Source organism: Stegodyphus dumicola, chromosome 4 (assembly GCF_044657685.1).
Source record: "Stegodyphus dumicola isolate Sdum_Otavi_A_Nest chromosome 4, ASM4465768v1".
NCBI lineage: Eukaryota > Metazoa > Arthropoda > Arachnida > Araneae > Eresidae > Stegodyphus > Stegodyphus dumicola.
Genome location: NC_140771.1, coordinates 236,321,672 through 236,346,275, shown reverse-complemented (window position 1 = coordinate 236,346,275; position 24,604 = coordinate 236,321,672). Strand labels below are relative to the sequence as shown.

The 24,604-nt window shown below is 31.5% G+C and overlaps 1 protein-coding gene across 3 annotated transcripts in view; it reads left to right on the top strand.

The window, feature by feature from the left end:
• Nucleotides 1-24,604, top strand: part of LOC118185039 (uncharacterized) — a 337,637-nt gene that overhangs the window by 164,793 nt on the left and 148,240 nt on the right. For all 3 annotated transcript variants that reach the window (XM_085816092.1, XM_085816093.1, XM_085816094.1), the window contains one exon: nucleotides 1,606-1,659. In XM_085816092.1, the coding sequence (XP_085672218.1) occupies nucleotides 1,606-1,659 (54 nt within the window). The remainder of the gene's footprint in view (nucleotides 1-1,605; nucleotides 1,660-24,604) is intronic.

Below are 24,604 nucleotides of genomic sequence, written 5' to 3'. Positions count from 1 at the left end.
CCTATTGTAATCATATACAGTGAACAGCAACAGAATCTGAAATCTACATGTGTTTGACAACATTAATACTAGGCATCTGAAATTATGATGCTCCTATTGTAATCATATACAGTGAACAGCAACAGAATCTGAAATCTACATGTGTTTGACAACATTAATACTAGGCATCTGAAATTCTGATGCTCCTATTGTAATCATATACAGTGATTTTTAATTTTCATATGTTAGTCTCTTTTCTGGAGTTTTAAGGAAACAGTTTTGAAATGCCTAGGGAAATAAATGTTTTTGATAGGCTTGTTTAATTTATCATAAAATGCTTTGAAAATTATTTGGAATTGCACGTGTAGTTTATGTAGTTTTGTAAATTTTATGTACTATTGTGAGATTTAATGACACTTTCAATTTAGTATTAATTTTTTAAGGTTTAGATTTCATGGGATTCTTTTTTAGCCCAAAGGGGTATTAGCGGAGAAGGGCTGTTAATCACGAAACGGCTTTTTGCGCCGAATCAGCAAAAATGTTTAATCCCATTTCAAATTGCTGCCACTAAATATTATCTCATTGAATTGAATTTTAAGTTAAATGAAAGTTGAAGTGATTAAGTAAGAGAAGAATGAAAGTGATTAAGTTGAAGACGTTAAATGATGAAGAATCTGCATGAAGTTCGTATGTTTCTCGCATTGTGAAGAAACAACGGTACCTAGAGCCATTAAAGTTGGAATAACGAAGTCCTCCCGTCCGAAAATGGGCATCTGGAAGTCCCAATTTTTTTATTATGGATTTCATATTTTGTAAAACTTTTAACACATTTTTGATAAACAAACTCAAGGATTTCAAAGCGAGCAAAGGCAACGTTGTCCACATAAAACATTTTTATCTCCAGCGAGTGAGACTGTGTATCAGAAATTATAAAGATATGCGCAATTTAAAATTATTTTGCGATATTGCTGTTGAACTGAATTTTATGGTTTAGGTGCGGAGAACATGACATTTAATAAATACAGGTAGCACACAAAATGTTAAAAAAAATTTCCCTTTGGACGCAATTTAAAATCTGAAACATTTCAGATTTTGTTTTTTTTATATTAATAATATTTTTCACCATTTATTCCTTGGGATTTAAATGTTTATTAATAACTTTAAAACATTTCAGATTTTTGAGATCTTCGAGGGGGGAAAACTTAGTTTTACATCGCTTGCATCTTAACGCTAAGACAAGTTTGAAGGAAGGAATTTTGAATTTCGAATTTATTTCATAATCTATTTCATATTTTGTAAATCTTTGACGAATTTTTGATTAACAAATTCAATGATTTCAAAGCGTTCCATTAACATTAACATCGCGTACAAGTACGCATCACCAAGTACGGATATTTTATGCGTGAGGTTTCTTTTTTTGTAATATTGCTGTTGAATTGACTTTTATGGTTTAAATGCGAAGAACATTATATTTAATAAATAAAGGTAACACAAAACGTTAAAACCGTTCCTTGGAAAGGACGAAAGAATTTCAAAGTTCTGTTATATTAAATTACTATATTTTTATGTTATTTTCTTGTTTTGCTTTTGTTTCAATTTTTATTTATTTATTTTTTTCCCTACAAGGTCCGACCGAAGCAAGAAATGGAGATGAAAGTAAAGAATTACATTCCACCTTTTGTAAGTAAAATCGAATTCAATTTGCTTGCAGTATTTACAATGAATGCACTTTTTATTTCCATTATATGTGTATTAATTTAGGCTACTTTAAACGCTGACTGCAGGAAAAGAAAACTTGGAATAATATAATAATCAATTTATAGATAAGTTAATATTTTTGTGTTATTACAATTATGCCCATAACCTTTAATGAAAAATGCCAAAAATTCAAAAGGTTTGCAAAAAAATATTCTTTTCTGTTTTAGGCAGTATTAAAATGCTGACGTCATAAGAGGGCGTATCATTCATGACGCAGTATTTCTTATATTGCTACATTATTGTTACCAATAATCTATGTTGTTTGAAAATGTTGATACAGGACTTTTGATGTAACGCATATAAAAGCTTTAAGCAAAAGTAAAAACACTGTTAGAATTTTAGAAAGCTATTAATAAATTAGCGTATATTTTAAGATATTAAAAATCTTCTCTAATTGCATAGTTTGAAATTTTTATTACATTTATTTCAATACATTGGAAACAATTTTCATAAATACGATAGCAGGGTAAGTTTGGAGACAGGCAATTTAATTAAATAAGTTCAGAGACGCAGTGATTACAAAACATGATGCATATGATTACTGAAACAAAATGTACTTATTTATTATCCATAACTTGGTTATTTTCATCTACAAAGATGAATTTGTAATTATTTCAATTCTCTTGTTGCACTCTTTGAAATCTGGTAAAATATAAATGTTTCAAATTAAAGTAAACTTTCTTCACATTTAATTCGAATGTTAAATTTTAGAGTTAAATGTTAAATTAGTTCGTTCTTTGTTAAATTTTAGATCATATAATAATTTTTTCCTAAGCTGAAAGCTTTAGCTCTCATAACAACATTTTTTACATCAGCCAACAAAAGAATTTGCATTTCTTAGATGCTCAATAATTGTTTCAAAAATCAACTTCTGTACAAGGAATCTTGTATAGTCTTTTTAAAGAATTTTTAAAAGTGCAGGAAGTGTTGTTGCAAGGAATTCGTTTCTCTATTAAAAAGTTACTGTCAAGAAAACTTAAGGCAACTATAGTATGTTACTTAATAATGGTTTATTATTTACAAAATTTAACATCTGAAATAGTTAAAAACATTTTCTTATACAGATACTTCTCAGGGTTTTATTAATTAACCTAAAGATATAATCGTTTATGAAAAATAAACACAATAATTTCAGCCTGGTTATTCAGATTCCAGCTTAGCAATTAAAAGCTGATTTATATCTTGCCAGTTTGGCACATATAGGCAATTTAAAAAATGGAAATTAATATTTTTAACAATGAGACTTTTTTATTTAATTGAATAAAAGTACTCGTGTGCCCAAGTCACTCACTCAGGCGCCTGATTATTACAGTAACAAATGGGGCCATATTATTAGGTAATAAATGATATGATTATACTGTGCAGAATGGAAATATTTCTTGTTTTGATCAGTCGAAATTTTTTTTCTAAATAAATTTTATCATTTAAGGAAAATTATAAAATCTGATTTCAAATGTTCATTCTATCTACACATATTGCATTTCAGAAAGCCAGCAGCATGAAGTCATACACTTCTTATAGAGAAATATGTCTGTTGAATGTAATTAAGAATAGAAGGATAAAAATGTACTTCTTCATATTTGTTTGGATTTCATTTCCTTTCAGTAGCAGAAACAGATGGAAAATAAAATCAGATTATAAAAATGTAATTCAAAGACTTTACATATGATTTCTTACAGAGACATTAGGATTATTTTGTAGGCCGGAGAGATGAAAAATAGCAACCGCCTTCGCCGGGAATAGAATCGTGGACCTCTGGAATACCGGGCCAGCATGCAGAACCACTACACCACGAACGCACGTTAGGAAGGCGGGAGAATACCTTATAACAGAAAACATTTTTTTTTTAATTTATAAGATGGGATTTAAAAAAGAATTTCGAAATAGCTTATTTTTGCTTAATTCAATATTTTATGAAATAAGAGACAGTTGTTGTATACATAGTATGCTTTAAAAATGCTAATAATACAGAAAATAAGGAAAATAAATTTTACGTTCTTCAAGAAAGTAAGATTTATTGAATATGCCGAAAAGGAAAAATTTGATTTAAAAAAAGTATTTATTTTTAATAAATTTCAATGTGGAAAACATTCACTTTTAAATTATGAAAATTTCTATTTATCGAAGTTAATATAATATAAATTACAGTCAAAGAATGATTTAACAGTAGTCGATTTATCGATATCTTTGATTAGTTCGATAGGAAGGGTGTAAAACCAGGGTGAAAATATGCCCGATTTAGGGATGAACTTTCTCCCTTTAACCTTCTGATCTGCGCGGGGTTTTGTATTTGTTATGAGGACCCATAGTTAAACTGCCATTGGTAGCTAAATTTCTGTATTTACTTATTTTAGTCTCTATTTTCATAAACTTACATTCATTAAGATGTCATTTATATCATTAAAGAAAGTAAGATACCAAAATATCTTGAATTATATGCTAATATGTAAAATTTATTGCATTCTTTGTTGTTGATAAAGGAATGAAATAGACTGGTTTAAAATGTAAAAGGAAACAAAATTGTACTTAAGGTTTTCTGAATACAGTATTTTTATTGTGTATAAAAAAACTAGGTAACTCGCAAATAAAAATAAATATTTTAACATTTTGTAACATGTGTAATAAACTCAGTATTAAATTAAGGTTACTAGAAGGGTCGTAAAAATAATAATAGCCATGATTTCTTAACCATAAGCTAACAGTAAGCAGAATATGTGGACAACCTTAGTTGAGATGGCTAGTGGACGTTAAAAGTATTTCGTAAAAATTTAAAACTTGTACACCCTAGCTAAATGGAGAACAACTGGAAAAGCGCTTTAAAGAAAGATTCTCGTCTGCTATGGACTGTCGCGCTGTAATGAGAGATGGTAACCATTAAAGGGAGATAAGGTTTCGACTGAACGATATTCTTTCTTTGTTACTGTTACATCTTTAACCTAATTCCAATACCTTTCAACAACTGTTAAATAAAAGCGTAAATTTAAATATATTCATGCACGTGTACACATTGTACAAAAAAATATAGGACAGTTTTACATCTTCCGTTCTACTGCACTGATTGTCGAAATACAACATGCGTTTCTATGTCTTGAAAGCGCGACTTAGGATATGTATTATATTTATATGTAGAATTGTTCTAACATAGGTATTTTGACACAAAATCGGACTTTTTCTGAAATAACTTTGTCCATATTTCGACTCTACAACTCATTATGCTTGGATATTCAATTTTGTAATTTTTGGTGAGAAATTTGTGGAAAAAACTTTTAAATTTATATTGGCGCATTTTGTTTTCAGTTTGCGCCAAGAATAATTCACTAGGCGAACTTCTTAATTTATAGCAACCTATTTTCCTTTCCTTTTTCTAATTGTACACGAGCGGAAAAAGGTTATCATTCATACTTTCAAATAATTTTGACAAAGTGCGTAAACCACATTTGGCGTTATTATCGCTTATAACAAATACTTACATAAATATATATAAACAAATAATAAACTTATAACAAATATGCCAAACTTCAAAATGCGCCAATATGTAAATTCACGCATAGCTTAAAAATTTTGAATAAAAAAGCTTGAATCTTCTGCAAGTATGCTTAGAAATGCATCTATTTTAAGATCATGGTAAAACTTTTATAGATTATAATTCAAAATGTTTTTCAAAAATTTATAAAAAAATATTTAAAAATACAAATTTAAAAAATAAATCACAAAAAATGGGCGAATTGTATTTGGGATGGACCTAAATTTCGAAATGTGAAAGTAAGAATCAAATAAGTTTAATAAAAAAAAGAGAGATTAGTAAATATATACCAAATTCAATTAACATGGTGGAGCTAAAATGTTAAGAGCTAATGTTTTAAGAAATACTCATGGGAATTTTACAAATTATGGCACTTTGGCGTAATTTGCGTCCTAGAATCGAAATATGGTGGTGGTGTGGTGTATTTAATTATGGCAAAGCACACTAGGGCTATCTGCCTAAGGGGAGGAAGCCTTTCGTGGAGGACTTTCTAAGGGAAACTGGCTCGTATACACGTTACACATGGGGAAAACCACGAAAACACTCATGCAGCCAGCCCGTTCGTGGGATTCGAACCTCGGACCGAACTACCAGTGTTCAGCGACATTACCGCTCGGCCGCTGGTGGGCAGAATCGAAATATGAAAAAAAAAATATTATGTTATATCAGAAAATGTTCGATTTTGTGTCAAAATACCTACGTTAGAACAATGCTATATATAAATCTAATAAATATCCTAAGTCGTGCTTTAGAGATCTGGAAAATGCAAGTTAAATTTCAACATTCGGTGCAGTAGAACGGGAGATATAGAACTGCACTTTTATTTATTTATTTTTTTGTGTGTGTGTGTAAGGTGTAGCTATGCATAAATGAACATAAAGCATTTCAGAATACTTACCATATAAGAATAATTGTCGCTTTAAAGATGAGGTATTAATAAAGGAAAATCTCTTAAAATATCTGGAGATTTCTATGTGATCTCTAAAGGGTATGTTTAAGTAAAGCACTGGGCATAATTAATAAAACCTATGGGACACGAATACGAAACAAGGGAGCTATTTATTTTACGGATCTATAGTTGAAACACAGTTCAATGTGCTAGATTTTATGATAAAAGAAATCTACCACACCCATTTCTTGTTTTCTCTTTGAATGTAAGTGCAGATATAGAGAAGTGCTTTTAAAAGTTTTTGTCAATTCATTATAAAACTTTGTAATCATCCTTGATTTTATTTCAGTTTTCTCTTCTGTTTATTTTGTATTGTGTTTCATACTTACTTCTGTAAGCCCCATGTGATACTATGTGATACATGGGGAATTTGTTGTGTTTCTTTTAATAATAATAAAAAAATAGATATAGCATTCACATTTGGCATTTAGAACATACGCTTGTTTCATCTATTTACAATTCTTTGAGCTATGATTAAGCACACCAAGAATTTCAAGAGTGTACAAAAGAATTATATCAATTTAATCGTGTGAAAACATTTTCTAAGAATGGTTTAGTTTGTTTTATGTAATCATGGCAAAGCCTCGAGGGCTATCTGCCTGAGGGTAGGGATGCCTTTGTGGAGGAATTTCTAAGGGGAACTGGCTAGTATACACGTTACTTGCAGGGAATACCACGAAAACGTCCATGCAGCCAGCCTTTTCGCTAGATTCGAGTCTTGGAGACAGTGCCATTTAATAAGAAAAAAATCGAATACCCTAATAATACTTAATTTAAACCTTTTGTGCATTTTCGAATTGATTAAGTTTAAAGTGTATGTCTTTGTTTATTTAAAACTTTTATGTTTGATGTGTGCTTTAATCCTATGCTAAATATAATAAATTTTAATGTACTTGCTACTAGTAAACTATCAAATTCGGCATTTTAAGAACGCCAAAAATGGGTTGGAAATATATGAAACTATTAAACATTTTACACATTACCTAGGCATTCTATAGAATGCCAGATGAAAAACTTGCGAAGTATGAAATACATCTGCGATTCTTTTCGAATAACCGAAGCTACTTACCAGAAGTTAATAAATAAATAAAAAAAATGACTACAAAGAAGGAATTATGGTTATGGTCAAGGGTTATGGTTGTGCAAAACAAAAGTAAACTCATTTATTCTGTTAAAAAAGACGTAAGTATTAAACAGTATTACGTCACGGACACTGGGTAATTTCACGCATTTCATAAAACACATTTGGCTGTTGGATACGGACGACATAACGTAATATTGAAGGAACTTTCAATCAGGTGTACAAACATTATACAGAGTTACACTGAAGTGTACTAGAATTATATTACTGTATATCTGTTACGGAGAAACACCAAAATTTGGAGAATGTCGACTTTCACCGGTGAATGTCAACATTCACATAGTCGCTTGGTGTTTGTCCGAAATATTTTCCAAATACTCTTATTTCTGACTTACACCGGTGAATGTCGACATTCACCATGTACTAATGGTGAATGTTGAACATATAAGAATATTGTATTTCCTTCTCCGTAATTCATTCGCGAAAAAACGCACTTGAGACTCAGAATAAGAATTTAAGAACATAAGAACTTAAAACACACAGTACATTCAAAATGAGAATGGAAAATAATAAAAGTTATAAACTTACCAAATTATGTGATTCAAATCTTATTTATTGCAACAACTTAAACTATTAGGACACTTTGAATTGCACAAGAGGCCCTTGCTTTTACAACTGCATTTATTTGTGGAACGCTTCCTTTTGGAATGGCAGCGTGTACATATACTATTCTCATTTCGACGTACACCAGAGCATATCTGTGATTGTCGACATACACCGGTGAGGGTTCGAATGTACAAGAATGTAAAGAAATATTCGATCTTTCACCGACGTATTTGGTGAATGTTGACATTTTCCGGTGAAAGTCGACATTCTTCAATTTCGGTCTTTCACGGTAACATTTCACTTTGTAAGTTCTGCCAGGAAAAAAAAATTAAAAAAGGTCATTGTCGTGAAACCCATGAATTTTTCTGAATTTAATACCAATTGTCAGATAAATCTTAATTTTCAGTCTCAGCCTTATCTGGCTGAGATTGAAAATTAAGATATCTAAGAATAAAAATTGTTTATTGATGTACTTATATATATTATTATAGATGTGCAAATTTACTATAATAAATTATAGAAATTTATTATAATTTGTTACATTTAGTGAGATCATCTCACTGAAATAATATTTTGAATAAAAATTGTTAATGGCAGTCTTTCATTATTTTTTTAAATAACATATATATCTTTGAAAGAGGAATGTCTTTTAGGGTAAGGTTGCTATCAATGGACCGGCTCATTCGTTCAGCCACCTCCATTATTTTCTAGTTTTTAAGATCTACGCTCAAATGAGGTTGCTTTACAAGAAAAAAATATTTTTGTACTTTTCTTCTAATTCACCAATGTAAAGAATATATAGTATGAGTAAGACGTTAATAGGGGTTTAGTTGTTTAAAACTATGTTAAATCGGCGTTATTTGACTATATTACCAATGGTTGTTTACTTTGTTATACGGCCGGATTACATACCGACTGCTAGTTGCTTTCAACGAACTTAATTCGACATTTTGTTATCCAAGGAATAAGTTAAAATTAATATATTTAAATTTATGCTTATGTATTGTGTAAGTAAATGGAAATTATATATAATTAAAAATTACATCCACTTCTGAAATGGCGAAGAATAAATAAGAATATTTGACATGGAAATATAGCATATTTTGTAATAACAATATTGTACCGCGGTCTTGTTGTTATTGTAATAATAAAGTACGGCGGTCTATCGGATAGTATACGTGGTAAATCACATACAGGCAGTTATAAATGTTCATAGTTAATATCTTCATGCTATAAAATCCGAGACAAATCTCGTTTGGGTAGCACGTTTGATTTTTTTAATTAATAGACCCCTCGGTAATCCAGTCACGTTCGTTTATAGTTAAGCTCTCAGCTAAATCTGTTGCTTAAAAGGTCTTCGTAATAATTAGCTGAAGAGGGCTGGTCACCCGCTGCATTAGCATCTCGTGATCTGTCAGTGTAATGTCATTAAGTCTGCGACTTTTAGTCAGCGCAGAATTTAAATGCTTATGGTTTTTCGTCAAGGAAAGCGTTCAAAGCATCTGCTCAAGGCTGTCTCAACCTTCTGCATCGTGTAACTATCAAATTAACCATGATTATTAAATCTACATAAAAGGAAAAATGTATTCTGCTTTTGCCATGCATTAACTATCAGGATATTAGTGCTGAGGGACAATTTAATAATAAAATTTTGATTGAAATTTTACTTCAGCTTAATTTCCAAAAACAAGTTCATTTTAACTTCAAGTTCATAAACTTCTGATTAGCAGATTTTCTGATATTTGCAAAGTATACTTAAAACGCGAGATGTAATTAGTAAGAAATATAGTTACATTTTAAAAAATTTTTAATTAATATCTGTTATTGCAATATTGTATTTCTGATTTATTTCCAGTATTTAACTAACAGAAAAATCATCACGTGAGCATTGAAAAGTATCGCATTTCATGTCCAGGACATTTGAAAGCCTTTGGGGGCTCACCAACGGCCGAGCGTTAAAGTTGCTGAACACTGGTAGTTCCGACCTGGGTTCGAATCCAGGCGAACGGGCTGGCTTCATGGGCGTTTTCGTGGTTCCCCATGTGTAACGTGTATACGAGTCAGTTTCCATTAGAAAATTCTACACGAACACATCCCTTCCCTTAAACAGATAGCCCTAGTGTGCTTTGCCGTAATTTCAATAAACCAAACCAAACCTTTGAAAGCCTTTGGAAATATATATGAATAATAAAACTTTATTTTCCTGAAAATCAGCCAGCCATATTTTAACTGGATAATATAAAACGAGTTTCAATAGATTGACTCCTGGGTATACTACCAATATTCCTCAAACATTCTTATCATGACGCTGTCAGGTATCCGTATATTCACTAATGACTACAGATATTAGTTTTATTTATAAATTTGGTTTGCATTAGATTGAAATTAAGCAGTGCTGAAATTAAGCAGTGCAACACACTGAATTCGTTTTAGTGTAAATTGTTCTGCCATGTTATAACTCTGTTACACGTATATTTATAGAAAACAGAAAGCAGCTATGAAATATTAATAGAAAGTTCATGATTTTTGTTTAAGAGATGATTCAAGCGCCCGACTGGAATAGTGTTTAGCGTCTCTGACTGCCGTACCGAAGGGTCCGAGTTCTAATCCTGGAGATGGCATGGCTATTTGTAAATATATAATATATGTGTGGCATGAGGGCACCCTAGATATGCGGCGAGCCGAAAGTCCTCTCGATAGATTGGTGGTAGGAGAAGAGGGTGGGAAACCCCCAGACCTGTCACCACGGGGTGCTTTCTATCAAAATTGGGAAAGGAACTGAGCAATGTCGTACTGACACCTGTATTTTGTTCGAGGCTCATACGAAGAATTTCGTGTGCTTGCTTTGATGTTGAATGATTCGACATCAAAGCGAGCAAATTAGACTCGCAATGCGAGATAGACTAAATTGCGATACGACATTTACGATAGACTAAATTGCGATACGAGATAGTTTACGATAGACTAAATTGCGATACGAGATAGTTTTGTCATTGAATAATAATTTAGTAAATATGTACGAAATATTTTAGAAAGGTTCCTCTTCTTTGAAACGGAACCTGTAATTTTTAGCTGTTTTTTTTTTTTTATTTAACTAAAGATTTTTTAGGATCACGTAATGCACAAAAAGGGCTACGAAAAGTACTCTCAAAATGTATGTTACTTCATTCTAAAAAATGAAAGTGATTTAAGTAAGCATTTGATTTAAGTAAACGTATACAATGCAAATTTTCTTATATGATTCTGTTTTTAGGACTTAAGAAGTATCCTCTAGAAATATGCATGCTAAAACTTCCGTATATAGCTACTTATACCATATTTTATACAGAATTTCAGAAGTATAATTTATGACAGCTGTAGTTACATTTTGCATTTTAGAATAGATTTTTTTTCCAAAACATATTCATAATGACATTCTTTTTCTACGGCAATGATAAAAATATGCAGCTTTCTTATACTGTTACCAGATGGCGCTTTTTTACCTATATTATCATATAAAAATTATCGTATTAATTTGATTCCTTTTTTAAACTGGAATAATGGATTTCCGACCAGCCTTCTAAGACATATTTAGCCGACACGGTGTGATACCCAATTAATGTCTCAAAATATCCTTATTATTATTTCCCTCGACTTTAAATAAAATGTAAAGCAAAAACAGATAGAATCATAGATAACAATAATCAAAACACATAGAGACATACATAACAATAATCAAAATGGATAGAATCACAGATAGAAGCAAATAGAACATATAGCTCAAAGGAAAAACAATAATATCAGAATGAAGTTTTAAAAAAGGGGAGGGGAAGAGGTATTTAAAAAAAGAGTCACAAAAGGCACAAGCTTAATTTTTTCCCTCTTAATGTCATGGCAATATTTTGTCAAATAGATAAATAAATTAATCTTTAATTAATAAAATGTTTCCTAAACATTTTGTTGTGGCAATCCCTTTTATTTTATGTGGTGTGAAATCAGCCGTTCCTTTAAAAATGTATAAAGTATTTCTCCCGCCTTGTTAGTATGCCTTCGTGGTGTAGTGGTCAGCATACTCGGCGCGTAATCGAGAGGTTCGTGGTTCGAGTCCCAGCAAGGGCATTGCTCATTTTTCATCTCTCCTGCTTCGAAGTAAACTAATAGCTCTACAGTGGCGCCCGACCTTAAAAAGATGGTGTATGATGATTCTCCACCACCAGGATTTGGCGATTGGGTCCTCTAATCCCCAGTTGCCCTTTAAAAAGGGGAGTATATAAGTTATTTCTTCCGCCTTGTTAGCATGTTTTCGTGGTGTAGTGGTCAGTACACTCGGCACGTATTCGAGAGCTCCGTGGTTCAAGTTCTGGCAAGAGCATTACTCATTTTTCATGTCTCCTGCTTCCAAAAATATCCTAATAATGTCTCTACAAATGTAATGAAAATTGATATTTAATTGTAAGAAAATGGAATTTGTTTAGTGCAAGGAAGTTTTCTTTTGCTTCTGTTAAGTAGATATAGACATTGATAGCTTAATTATACGTTAATAAATATGCATCTTAAAAATTACATAATTTTGACTGAAATTTTAATATTTATTACGTTTACTTAATTCATGAAACCTTTATTTCGTTCGCTCTTGCTAATTGAATGAAAAACAATTTAAATACTAAGATCTCTAAACACGTCTTAAAACATTAAACGCTTTCTTTATTGCTTTATATTCCGGGTATACATATTGCTTAGCAGATTACACGGAAGCAAATTTTAAATTGTAATATTGTACTTCTTGCAAGAATTTTCAATCCGTGCAACCACCTTATGTGCATAATGTCTTAGTTGAAACCTGGATAGGGAAAAGGATTGACTACTTTTGTCACGCAATGGTGGGGCACAACTAACTTCAAGAAACCGAATTACATCCTCAAATGTTCTCAGCACGTAAGCAGAGAGCTCGAATTTAGGTTATGACGGACTTCCTACTGCTTTCCAATGGGAATAATAAAATATTCATCAATTTTTGCTTTTGCGGTGGAGCTTATGCGTCATCAGATTGTTCGTGCTACGCAAAGCTTTGCAAAATAACAGTCTTGTGATATATTAGTTGCAATTTCTTTCTAAAAAGAATTTCAGAAAATGAAATTGAATTTGCACGAGAAGTTTTAATGTGGCTACATTGATCACTAACAATTTTATAAAAGAAATCATTAGTTATTCTTTCGCATTTTGCGATGCTAAATTTCTATTATAAATCAATATCTCTCTATCAGGCTCTTGGTTATTGTAGCAGGTGTTCCACTCATGGTATTATGCTACGCTAGAAATAGTTCGGCTGTCCATATTACTCCATATGGTTAGCCCAACTATCGTAGCATAATACCATACTGCTCGATATACTTCCTTTTGCCTAAACGGCTACTAAGTAAAAAAATGTGATGTGTATACCACATTTTTTTACTTAGTAGCCACATGACTTCCTTGTACAGAATTAAATTATACGAAAATAAATTATTACGGAATTAATTTATTATTCCTTGTACGTTTTAATAATTAATTTTTTCCTGCATTTCATTTAAACTTATTTCCTTGAATTTCCTTAGAGATATATTTCTCATTTATTTAATTGAGTTAAAATTAATTGAACAATTAACTGAATTGAAAGCCATAGAAAAAAAAACACCAAATACAGTTAAAACAATTTTTACAATTAAAATTACTTTTTCTACTCAAAAACAAGCAATTCGGCCAGCAGGCAAAGAAGGCAGATTTTTCGGTCACTAAACTAGAAGTTTCCTTTTGATCCCACTTGGCAAAAAGTCACTGAAGATGCAGAAAGACTTAATTCACTAATCTGCTAAGTTTTAAATGTAAACAAATATGGCTGCTATGGTAAGGAAATTAGTCTTAGCCGTACTTAAAACACTTTTTAATTGTTGATAATTATACAAGTATTGCATACAGATTAACTAAAAACATAAAAACCGTAACCGGAAGATAAGAATAACATAATTCAATCAGTTTTAATGCAAAAAATGCACAATTTACCAACATAAAAGAATAAAAAAAAAACTTAACTTACGTTGCCAAGTAACAGAGTGGGTATATATACCGTATATACCCTCGTATTACCGCTTATAAGTCGAGATATTTTGGACAAAAAAAAAGACTTCAAAGTGGGGGGTCGACTTATACGTGGGGCCATAAAAAATTAAAAGAATCGGAAGTTCAAAAATTTCTTTATATAATGCAGTTGTTTTCTTCCCGCACTCAAATTGGACGACTTATCAAATAAGTCACTTACTTGAAGTAATTTCATGACTTAAATTATGTGACGAACTAATCACAGAGTTTCATACTTTAACTAGAGTAAGTTTCGATTAAACCAAAGAATTTTCAGCCCCCGAACAACCGATCAATATAGAGCAATAAAAAAGTTTCGCCAACACGCCCAGAATAGAGAAATGCAGATAGTTTCTACGTACGTATAAGTCTTTATAATAGTTATTGTTCATTCATGAAATACTTTTGTTAACAGACGTACACCTCTAGTAGTGATTGTAACAATACAGAGTTCGAGACTTAAAATAAGTATGACGAGCCAATGACGGCAGAAGAGTTCTATGAAATGTTTGGCGAATCTGACCATGAATCGGACGTTGAAGGATTTTGATTTTGTTTATTTACCAAGGTATTTTTTATCGTATATTTACTTTTTTTTCTCAGATGATTTTGAATAAATGTAGTACTTAAAAGTTTTTTTTATAAGTTTCTCGATCGATTTCGGAAGTGGGGGGTCGACTTATACGCGGGTTTTTTATTTTCTACGAATATTTTATGTCGAAGTGGAGGGATCGACTTATACGTGGTATCGACTTATACGCGGGTATATACGGTATATCTATATTTATTGCTCTCATACTATGCATTAAAAGCATAGTGTGAGAATTTATATATTTTTGGTGCAGCCGCTTACAACCAAAATAGGAGGTGCATAACCACATGTTATAGCAGTCCTGATTTCAACGTTCTGAGGCTACTCTTCTTTTGAGTTATGCGAAATACATACATATGTAAAAATCTCTTCTGAATCCACGCCACGAAAAATTCTTTTCTGGATCCATTTTAAATCAGTTCTCCAATTCTTTTGGTGAAAAAGAGTCCTTTATTCTGTTCTTACCTGCAGATGTCACACAAAAACATCGCTAAATTGCATTCGATAGTGGTCAAAATGGATATTGTCGTTGAAATATGATACCCGGAATTTTTTGTGATTACAATACTTCCTTTGCATCGTACAAGGAAGTAAAAATTGCTCAAGCTCAAAGGGATGGCATATTTTAGATGAAGGTAGAAAACCTGGTTGTTTTATGGTTTTGTAGTTTTATACAGCTTCTCTATTTTATTGTAGGTACTGAAAGCATCTTACGAATTGTTTACTTAAAATTCTTAATTCCCCATTGTTACTGTTCTCTTAAAATGTTACAATAAAAGCGAAACAGCGAAGAAATCCTGTTGAATTTATAAATTTGGTTTTAAAATAGAAATTTGTGATCGCCATTCTGCAGAGGTTTTGCGATCTGTGGGCATTCAACTTAGGATCTCTTAGTTAGAAGAGCCCATTTTGATTACTTTTAAAAACATAATCTGCGATAAAATTTACAATTATCAATATGACGATACTTAGCCTTTTTTGCAGTAACTGCAAATAACATTTCAATTACAAATAAAAATAAGGGCTAAAACTGCCAATACTTACGGCAGAAGTTGATCCAAAAAATTATATTACGCATTTCCATGATTGATATTAATTAATTAATGAGAATAATGAAAATTTCCATGGCAGAAGCTTGATAAAATGTTGAAAGAAATGCATTTAAAATAACTTGCTTTTTCAATTAATTTGCAAACACAAGTTCTTTCAACCTTAAATATGATGAAGTTAACCCGCGGGAAGACGCGTGGTGTGTATCATACCCCAACCCTACATAAAAGTGGAATATTCCTAACTTGTGAAACTGAAATTCTGTGCTGCTTTCAGTAGCTGAGTTTCTAGTTGTGGTTGACTTTCAGAGCCGCTTTTTCTTTGCCTGTGTGTTTCAGAAAAAGATTTATCGGTATTTTGTTGGAACTGGGGTATGACACACCCCACGTGCCTGTCCGTGTAAGTGTTTTACTGACTGAATATTTAGTTCAGAAATTTATTTCTAGAGTGTAACAATAAATATTTCTACTCGCAAGTGATTTTAAAGTACTTGACATTAAATTCTTAAAAATTTCTAACTGCATTATGGTAAAAAGAATGAGTCCATATGAACTGGAGATGCAACGCATGTGAGATTTATTAGAAATATTTGAAAGCGATGAAGATTGCATTTCGGAAACTGAAGATGAAACTAAGAATACTTTCTACAATGTTTTGGTTTCGAAAAAGATAAAACATTAATTCCTGATGTTCCTAAAAAAGAAAAAACTGTTCATATGCTTTCAACATTATATAACGATCACACTATAGATGATACTATTGGAGAAAATAAAACGTCAGGAATTATATGTTTTAATAATATGACTAAAGGAGCAGTGGATATGGGGGATGAAATGTCAGCCAATTATTCAATTGCCAGAATAACAAGAAGGTGGTCAATGGTAATTTTCTTTTCTGCACTGAATATTGCTGTAATAAATGCTTGGATTATATTACATTCAACTGCTAATCCACCAACCAGAAACAGAAGTCTGTTTTTGAAGGACTTAGCATTACAATTAATGAAAAAAAGTATTGAACAAAGATCAGAGATTAATACTTTTCCAAGAAATTGACGTGCTGCATGCAAAACAAAAGCAGAAGTTTCGATGAAGAATTAAAACGAATACATGAAATTCGAAACAACTAAGTATGAAAGATGTGTTAAATTTTTTGCCCTCGCGCCAAGGACAGAAGAACGTGAATGCAATGTTTGAAATGTGAAAACATTCTGTGCCAAGAACACATGAATGTATTTCGTTCAAAGTGTGAAGAAATAAAATAAGCGTGGTGTATTAGAGATGCAATGAAACTTAGAGGCATGATGTTTATTATTTTCATTTATCTTAATTTTAACTCTAAGATTATTTCGGAAATTAATTTTTTGAAACCCAATTATTATTCACTTATTTATAATACACGAGAACAAAAAAAAAAACAGTTTTAAAACTAAATAATACTATTTTTATTGTATTTTAAATATTGGGGTATGTGATACCCCACGCGCCCACTCTAGTAACTTTTCTTGGTGCGACTTCCGCCGGGTTAATTAATTTGTTGAATCCTTATTCCAAGCATAAATAGTGAGAATACTTGTTTTTCTTTTATGTTTCGTTTGTTTTTCTGTTTTATAGCTATTTGCAGATTCGAACTTCCCAAATTGCTGCTTTCTCTAGCAAGTAATTCTCCATTATGAACGGATCTGAAGTCAAATATTTGTCTTTGAGCGTTAAAGAAATACAAGAACAAAAAGACCTTAAATAGGAATTTTCATTTTATTCTTTATTACGTCAGATTTTTTTCTGATGGCTATCTAATGATCTTGACGTCCGATAAAAGTAAAAGTTGTATCATAAAATACCGAAGGGAAAATAATTTTTCTCTGGGGCTTTCGGAAATTGTAACACGCGATGAAATACTTTATACTGCGGTACAGGCAACGTCAAGGTGACGTTTATTGCAACAGCAATATGCGTGACCTGAAGCATTTCTAAACTTGAAAGGGATTAGGTTTTATACGACAGAAATGTAGAAATATACAAAAAAATCGAAAATTAAAACCTTGATGATTGGAAAAGTTACAGTCGATCGTCGAGTAGATGTCGTTTTCAAATTTCTGAAGCTTTTCCTCAATTATTTACGATAATATTTCATAACAAGTAATATATTTAAAATCTACGTCAAGATTTGTACAGTGTGTTATCCAATATCTTCATGTATTTATATAAATAATATTTCATATTTAAATAAATAATTTCCCACTTGTAGAGGTTTATCGTTTTTATAATTATTTTAATGTAGTTACTTATAAGATTATGAAAGGGAATTATCAATCATATTAAAAAAGTTTGAATTTATTAAGACCTTTTGAGTATTTCTTAGAAAAGAGAGAATTGCACATTAGCTCAAAGCTTCCTACATAAAAATGGTAGAATATGGATATTAATTTCGAAACAGCAATTAAGAAAATAATTATACATTTTGAGTTGACTGCGCCTATTTTTAAAATTCCTAACGATGTAAGTTTAATTTCATGTAATACTTTCACCAGTATTGATTATTTAAATCAAATTATTGCTGTTTTATACTGCGGGGGCGGCTCAGCGTGCTACCATTACACCACGAAGGCACGCTAGGGAAGAGGCAGAAATACCTCATAATATCATACTCTGATCTGTCATTTTATAATTTCAGTTTTAATAATATGTTTTGCAAATTTTTCACATGGTTAACTCAGTTTGTGAAAAAAAAAACATATTTTGTATTTATATTTTGATAGGAATTATTTTAATATATATTGCTCTTGCCTACTTATCACAAGCAGTTTAGGTTTATAGAAGTTTCTTGCCACTCAACTTTAATTCAGTTTTCTTACAATACATTGAATTAACTGAATGTTAATTTTAAATGTGGCTGAAAAATATTTAATTCAAATCATGCCAAGATACGTAGTAAAATACATAAGCTTCTGGCTTAATTCTTGAAACGACGTTTGTCGACAAATTTCTTTTGTAGCAGTAATTTTGAGTTAGTAAATTTAAGAGTTCTGTTAATAGGACTATTTTATTTCTTTTGTTACATTTATTCAGTAGAGTCATTAGGTTTATTTTGGAGAAGGGATGTGTGATTGCGACTCCATGTGTGATTGCGACATTCAGTTCAGCAGTTACTTTTGCGGCGGTCGTCCTCTCACTTTTCATCACAATCCTCTCCAATGATCATCTGTTGTGATCATTGAACACATATTTTCGTCCTTGCTGTGATTTAGCAGATGTGGTTTTCAGGTTTTCCTGTATGAGTTAAAATTCTTAGATACTGTGCCTCTTGAAACATCAGACACTTCAGCTACCTTAGTTACCGAAACATCCACCATACGAGCCTCAACAATTTGCTCACGTTAGAATTCATTTAGCTCCGACATGACGCATTCACAACTTCACAGAGCACTGTCTCGACAACGAATTACACTTGAGGTACTGAGGTTGTTGTACAGGTAGTATTAGTGAGTAAACACATCAGCGCCACCAACAGCTTTTTCCAGTATAAACATTTCAAACATGCATTTTACTAGTGTTTCTATATTTTTGTCTAGTCCTTGTATTTTTTTTTGTTGACACTCATTTGAACAATATACACATCTAGCAACCTATTTCCTCTATTATGTATTTGTGTGTTCATTATTGTTATCGAAATATTCAAAATGTTAAAGTCATTAGGTTTCTAGAGAATAGCAGTTATGGAAATCAACCATGGCATTGTGAAAAATCTAATCCTAGACCTTCTAATTCATACCTAGATGTATTGCCTATTATGCCCCAAGAACACCTATAAAGAATGCTTTTAAATTTCTACAAACACATCTAGAATTCTAATAATACCCAAAAAGCTGAATGGATAATTTATTATTGATATTTTCTAAACTGCTGGTTTAGTTTGAGATGCAAGCTTTCAATTGATTTTAATGGCTTTAAATTTACAAATGATCATATTATAAATGCACTTCATCTTATGAAATTTGCTAAACAGTTGTGCTAAGAGCTTTTGAATTCAAAAAGCGAAAACAAACTTTTAGAACGCGTAGTTTAAGGAATATTGCGAAATATAAAGGGTTTTATTTATAAATTTTTAGAAAGATTTCGATAAAGAATTAAAAGAAGCAAATGTTTTGGAATACAAATTTCTCACAACAGCTAATTATTTAAAATTAGAAATATCGTATACTACTTTTAAACTTATCATGCCTTCACAATGTCGCATTAAAGCAAGATGTGGATTAAAGGACATGTTTTGCGTTTCTAAGGAGAAATATTCCTATTCCAGAATTAAAAAGTGCGTGAAATGTTATTACTCTGAAGTTATTACTCTGAAAGGGAAAACCCGTCAATCATTATTTTACATGGAAAGAAGACTGCAAATGAATACCCCAAAAAGGTACGTACTGTTTCTAATTTTCCTAAAGTAAATTTTTAGAATAAGAGAAAATCCACCGACAAAGAAACTCAAAACGAAAGCTAAAAAGCGTAATGTAAAACAGCATTTTCCAAGGCACGTGTCTGAATGCAGAATAGTTTATATAACACTGTATGAAAACTATTTAACAGGAGATAAATGGAAGTAATTCGTGATCCTTGATGAAGGGTTCACCTAAACGACTGCAACAAGGTGGTCTATTTATTATCGAAAACGAACCGAAAAAATATAAAAATGAGATAAGAAGAGTAGAAGAAAATTTTAAAATCAACTGAATGCACTATTGAGAATTTTACCTGCGATATTTATAGAAGTATTTGCATTTCTTTATCCTAGTACCTTTCAAAGAGAGAAACGTTCAAAGCAGGTAGTTGTATTTCGAAAAATGCCGCTGCATCCCTTTAAAAATGAAGACTGATACATGTGTCGCATGTATACCTTTTTAACGTATTCTTACAAAGTCCCAAGAGGTTTCACCTGTGGACTATTGTACCTCTGGTGTCTTGAAAAGAACTCTTTCTAAGCGCAGACCCACCACAATAGATTGACTCTGGAAAGTAATGGAAGCGGAATAGAAATCTGTACTCCTGAAAATGATACGAAAACCTTTCTATGACTTACAGTCCATATAAAAGGCTATCAAACAAAATATTTAAAAGAATATTCTTTACATTTCAAGCATTAATTAAACGGCTTCGAAATCGTTCTAAAAATATATAAGCACCCTCTGTAAGTTTGATTCTGTTTTCATTGAATTTTTGCAGTTTCCTCTGAAACTCATGCAGATTCCTAAAAATGCTAGAACTCAGAAGCTCCAGCTTCTTCATAACATTGGTTAGGCCTTTCTTGAAATGCGCCTTATTTTAATATTTCTGATAACGTTTCTTAAAGACAGCAAGCTCTTTTTTGATTGAAAAACGAAAATATACGTATCTTTTAAACATGATGAATTTAGCTTCAAGCTAAATGTTAGATTTATATTTTAATGAAACTAAAAAGATAAAAAAGTTTGTGATTTCCTTTATAGAAGTATCTAAAAAGGAAATCATAAACAAATAGATTTTGCATGATGTTTTCCTGAACAAATTTAATGCAAATAGCAAATACTCTTCATGATCTGTATCAAAAGATATATTCAGATTAAAAATAAGTATTATTTGTATAATTAACATACTAAAATTTTAAAAGTACTTTAATACAACTATTATTTTTATATCGTAGTAAATTTGTTTTTCCTTCAGTAATTTATACATTTCATCATACCACTTAAGCTTTATGGTACATATTGCTCATTTTTGAGAGCTTAATGCTATTTACAAAAGAATTATAAATGCAAATGTGTTGTACCGTTACATGATTTGCCTCAAATATCATAAAGAATCTTACGCCGATGTTTCGCTTTGTTTGACTGGTCAACACACACTCATGGGCATCGCTTTGTTAAGAACAAATACCGCCTACTTCCTTATTTGAAGGCAAGGCTTTGCTGGTAATGCAAAACAGGTAAGAGAAAATATTTAGCAGATGCATTTAATATTAGAAAAAAAAATATCGATTGAATGGCAGGACAACATCCATTAAAGAAATTGAATAACGTAGTTAGTGGACACACTTTCATGCCCTACAATTTTATCTCCTCAGGTAGTCATTTTAATTATATTTATCTAAGGCCATCTATAGAAAGTGTTAACACAGTGTAAATTTACTTAAGCAATTACCATTTGTTTTGTTATTTAAGGAAATATCTCAATGTATGTTTTGCATATGTAAGGCTTTATTTAAAATAAGCTGTTATTTCTATGTTAATTATTATAACCAACAGGAAAAAATGAGGCTACATTATATACCTTTCTGTTTTTTCCATGAGCATTCACCAGAAAGCAAATTAGATAAAGGTTCAGAAGGTTAAAAATTAGGTTAAGAAGTAGACAATGGTTAGTTATTTTGTGCTGATGTTTAGTACATTTTGCACAAAAAAAAAATGGTGGGGGAGTTGTGTATCTCCCCTTTTGTTGAGCCGATTGACGATATTTAACTTCTGACTGACGTTATTTTTCATGCCTCGAAAGCTCGACTTAGGATATATTAGATTTATATGTAGCATGTTTGTAACATAGATATTTTTACTAAAAATTGGACTTCTGAAATGGCATACCAATTATTTTTCCCTATTTTGATTCTACGACTCAAATTATTACAAATTAGCAAGTCTCTTAAAAATCGCACGAGTATGTGTTCAAAAATTAACTCTCAAAATATTAGCTCTTCAATGTCAATTGAATTTGGTATATATTTATTAATATCGTGTTTTTTTTTTTTTGTTTGTTTTGTTTTGTTAAACTCAGTTCTTTCCTTCTTACACAATTCGAAATTTATGTACAATCGAAATAAAATCCACAGATATTTTCTGATATTTTTTTTTAATTTGTATTTTTAGTAACACGTATAACCCTTTCAAAACATATACGTATTATAACCTGTAAAATATTACCATCACCTTAAAGTTTTCCAATTATTCTCTTGTGGTGCCTTCATATTGAAAATATGAAGTAGTTAGATCCCATACAAGTACATAAAGTAATTAAATTGAAGTAAAAAGTAGCATCCTAAGAGAAAAAGGCCAAGCTTAGTTCGAAGGCAAAACCAACGAAGTCTTTAGATTGATGCCATTATGGAAGCCTTCGAGTGGAAAATGGCTCACATTCATTTACTCCATGGTGGAAACCACGGAAATGTATACACGCAGGCCTTACGCTGAAAAGAAGTTCCTATAAGTGAGTTGTATGTACTAGTTTAGGTCCTGCTTCTTTCATCTCGGAATTTCTTCATTTTGCTAGCTTTAATTCTAAAATGTTTTCCAATTATTCTCTTGTGGTGTCTTAAGGCGATTTCGGGGAATGAAGAAGTGAAGAAGTGTACCGTTTTGTTGCCCATAGTTGTAAAAATAGAAAATAATTCTTGCAGGAGAAAATCAAAGTGGCTGGGAAATGATCCAGTCAGTAATTTTTGTCGGTGAAATTTTTCAGTTGAAGACAAAAATTATTTATGAATTGTACATCTTGTTTTGGCCACAGCCCGCTCATCTGGCGGGCTTGCACGCTAGTAAGTACTAAAATTTCATGTACCCAAGCATTTCGAATATCTCTCTCCATCAAAAATAATAAGAAGAAAAATTACAAAATGCATGTTTTACAGAATTGTCTGTTTTAGAGCAAACAATGCGTTATTACGCCGTCTGGAGAACACCAAATGTGGAATTAAATCGTACACAGTGATTTTAACTGCTTTAATATTATTGAATTTGAGAAAGAATAAATTTTTCTTGTCGCTTAACAATTTGTAAAAAAGGACTTATTATTCAATTAAGATAAATATATAAAGAATTACCTCATTCCATTGCCCATTCTTTCGAAGTGTAAATTAATTGGCCAATGCAAGACCGATGGTTCGAATCGCGGCGAAAGAACGGTTGATGTTTCATATTTCCTGAACCGAAATATTTATCTCCTACTACAGTGGTATGGAATTTCATTTCGTGTGCACTAATGTGTAATTGTTTTTGCTAACAGATATTTCGCCATATTTTGATGCACTCGTTAATAGTTTGATTGCCATGTGGGTCAATGTTTATTTTCAGAAAAGGTTTATCAGTCAGCCAGGATGATCCGTCTTCCTTATATTTATACATTTAAGGCGCATCACAAGAATCTGGGGATTTCGAAATTAAAATCAGTGTCCATAAAATGTGATTAAAACATCTGCTTATTTTAAGCCGAAAGACTATAAAATACAATTTATTGTAACAATTGTATTCTTATTTTCAAGCTTTTATATTCTGAACAACTTTTTTAAATGTTGGCCACTATTTGGATTTTGTTGACCGGTTTAGCTGCAGTTACGTCCAGTAAAATTACTCTAGTTCATGAGTTTTCCTAGGTTTTCTTAGTGTACAAATTATCCCTGAGAAAGGAGTTGCTTGTTGACAAATCTATACATGCTCGCGGTAGAATGTTTTTACTTCCTTGTACGAAGTAAAAAGGAAGTATTGTAATCGCGAAAAGTTTCAGGCAGCATATTTATACGAAAATATCCATTCTGACCGCTATCGAATGCAATTTAACGATGTTTTTGCGTGATATATGTACGTAAGGACATAACAAAAGACTCGTTTCCTCCAAAAAAATTATGAAACTGCTTTAAAATTAATTCTGAAGAGAATTTTTCGTGGCGTCTGTACGAACGTATGTACGTACGTATCTCGCATAACTCAAAAACGAGTAGCCTCAGAACGTTGAAATTTTGCATATAGGACTGCTATAATATGTAGATGTGTACCTCGTATTTTGGTTGCAATCGGCCTCACCAAACGTATATAAATATATTTATATATATATCCACTGTGTTACCCGGCTCAGTGATCTCGGTTTCTTTACTCTTATATGTTTGTAAATTGTACATTTTTTGCTTTAAAAATGATTATATTATGTTATTTTTATCTTCCGGTTAAGGTTTTTATGTCTTTAG